The sequence below is a fragment of the Pinus tabuliformis genome, chromosome 8 (genome assembly GCF_031772625.1).
Source record: "Pinus tabuliformis cultivar Carrire ecotype Pingquan chromosome 8, CPIR1, whole genome shotgun sequence".
NCBI lineage: Eukaryota > Viridiplantae > Streptophyta > Pinopsida > Pinales > Pinaceae > Pinus > Pinus tabuliformis.
In genome coordinates this window covers 1,407,886,833-1,407,889,554 of record NC_142294.1, presented here as the reverse complement: position 1 = coordinate 1,407,889,554, position 2,722 = coordinate 1,407,886,833, and the positions used below count along the sequence as shown (strand labels likewise).

General features: G+C 39.5%; 1 protein-coding gene across 1 annotated transcript; it reads left to right on the top strand.

The window, feature by feature from the left end:
• The first annotated feature begins 1,205 nt into the window (after positions 1–1,205).
• Positions 1,206–2,146, top strand: LOC149240838 (uncharacterized). The gene is made up of 4 exons (XM_089370326.1): positions 1,206–1,382; positions 1,466–1,589; positions 1,693–1,754; positions 1,883–2,146. Exons 1-4 carry the CDS (start codon positions 1,206–1,208, stop codon positions 1,898–1,900), a joined length of 381 nt encoding a protein of 126 aa, XP_089226452.1. The 3' UTR covers positions 1,901–2,146.
• Positions 2,147–2,722: the final 576 nt, after the last annotated feature.

The window sequence follows — 2,722 nt, the reverse complement described above, 5'->3', positions numbered from 1 at the left end:
CTGAACATGCCTCTACCCTTAACTTCACACTGGAATGCAACATGCATAAGAAATCCATCATTCCCATAGTAGAGATAAATTCAACCTTCATTTAATCGAGGCTCCAATGGTTTTTATCTCCCAACAAGTGATGATTAACGTCAACACATACCATGCTAATGGATTTCAGTTAATTAGAAGGTAATCATCATTAAAACTATTAGGACATAAGCATATACTATTCATCATGCATTCTCATGGTGAATAAAATTAAGACTCTTCTCATAAACAACTAGAACTATAGCACAGAGAGAGTAGAATATTCACACACACATTCCATGCATGTGTCATCAACTTTACTTGTTTACGAATTGTAGCAATCTTAGTCCAATTCCATTAATGCATATAAATTCTATGGGTTAGTCATACAACACTAACCAATCTCAACTACCAATCATCTTCATGCATCCATGACAAGGCTAAATCAAAAGTTAGTTATGACACTCAAGTCTCGCTGCTTGACCCATTGCATTTTTTTTTTTTTTTCAATATCTAAAGGGGTTCTTCTAATGTCTTTTTTTTAAAACAATTTTTCATCCTATTCAAGGATGTTCCCCCTGATTTATATTCATGCATTGGTCTATTAGGTTTCGTTCATTGTATTTTCAATCTAGTTCAATATATGCATTGTTGTTATTGCCATATGTGCAAATCAAAAGTTGGTAGATGATTGTCACTTCCTCAATGAGTGTTCAATATTGTTCTTAAGTGCGACAAAAGTTTCATTGTCTTTTATCCTCATCAGGAATCCAACGTTATGAACGTAGTTATGCAACAACTTATTACCTACTTCTCAAGAAGTTATAAACATGAATCACACCTGTCATGCCAAAAGTAGTGTACGACATAAATGAATATGTGAATGATTAAACTCATACCTGAGTTAATGCCTACTGATGGCGTACTTCAATACCTTTCCGCTTACCAATTCCCTAAGGCGCCAGTATTGCAACCTTTAGCTCTGATACCACATTGTCACACTCCACAGTAATATAAAAAAAAAAAAAATTATGGTGGTAAACCTTATTGTCACGTGGACCTTATAAACCTGGTCCTAATAACCATAAACATTATATATATGCTTGTAATTATTTAAGCACTAACCATGCTACTATGATGACCCTATATGATTATCAATCACCGAGCTTTGTATTATCATAAGACTTATGGATTTCGAATCCTTAGCGATTCTCACCATTCAACAAGGTCAACGGAAAAGGCCACCGGTTGCTTTCCGATCTGTTTCCATGCCAGGTATGGTCGGGAAACTAAATAGCCTCACCTACCCTGGCCAGGTGTCAACCGCCGGACAGAGGCCATGTGAAGCTTTGGGAAATCTGCCGGTTCGCGCACCAACTGCCATACAAGGAACGGTGAGGATCCTCTCCTTTGATCTAAGGGTCGATATCATTTCAGGGTTTATTAGTCTCATAAAGTCCACCGAGCTGTTCATTGCGAGTTCATTTGCACTTGGGGAGAGGCCGAACCCTCGCTCCCAAATGGCGGTTCTAACCCTGCAAACTATGCCAGGTTGCGGCAAGCTAACACAGGTATCTGCCACTTCAACAATAGCTTCGACTGTACATTCTTATCAGGTTTACCATGTTTGGGTTGATACATTCATGTTTAATTCCACTGAACCTTCATGTGCAGGGCGTGCTTCAAACCCTTACCACTCAGGAATGGATTGGAATGATGTTGCCAAAACATCCCAGGTACTGGACCCTCGCAAACTACACAGTAGTTAAGTCAATAGAATAGGCGGTAGTAACAGGTAGATTTCTATGTGTTTCTCTCGGCCTAGGAGGGGTTCCTCACGGCATTCTTCAATGTGCTGATTCAGGGTTTCACCTTCGGCTGAATCTTAGCTAGGGTGCGAGGTCGGCTCTCCCATGCCGGTACCTGTGCCTTCCTTGGTTACAGTCTCTGTGTTGTATTATTCGATAACATTTGTATATTTATGTTCAGGGGTTCACGGCTTTTCTCGCCGGACTCTAAATGGGATAAATCATGGCTTCATTTGTTTTGGAAATGAGCCACTTTGAATGCCCTGTATTTATGTTAGACTTTGGTTCTCAGAATATTTAAAGGACAGACCCTCGTGGTACTCTTCCAGCTATTTGTCCATCGTTATTGTGAGATTGTCTCTTTCATTTACCTGTTCAATATATTATGCATGTTCTCCATTCAAATGTTTTGCGTCTACAGTTTGTTTGCTACACATATGTATTTGCTCCAAGGTTCGAGCCTTTAGAATTAATATGCAAGTCTTTTCCATTTGAATGTCCTATACCCACAGCTTGTTTATTATGGATACTTTATTTCTCTATCGACAGGCTGAGCCATAACCCTTTCGAGGGTTTCGTCTCCATAATTCCTGTTATAGTTTTATCATGGTTTAGCTGGAAGTAGTGATTCAATGGCCGCTTCTACGGCGGTTCTGTAACGCCGTAATGCGTGTTGATATGCATTTTATTTTAAACAGCTTTGGATTAACTTGTTCCTGTTTAATTTACTCATTTCGTTTCAAGCTTTAAATACAGGCCGAGGGTTCCATATTGGAACGGCCGAGGGTTTCATCTTGGAAACGGTCGAAGGTTTCATCCATACCACAAACCGTTTCCACAGGCTCACTGTATGTTCAGGCGGTATTAGAAAATGACTGTTACATGTCGTTAAACAG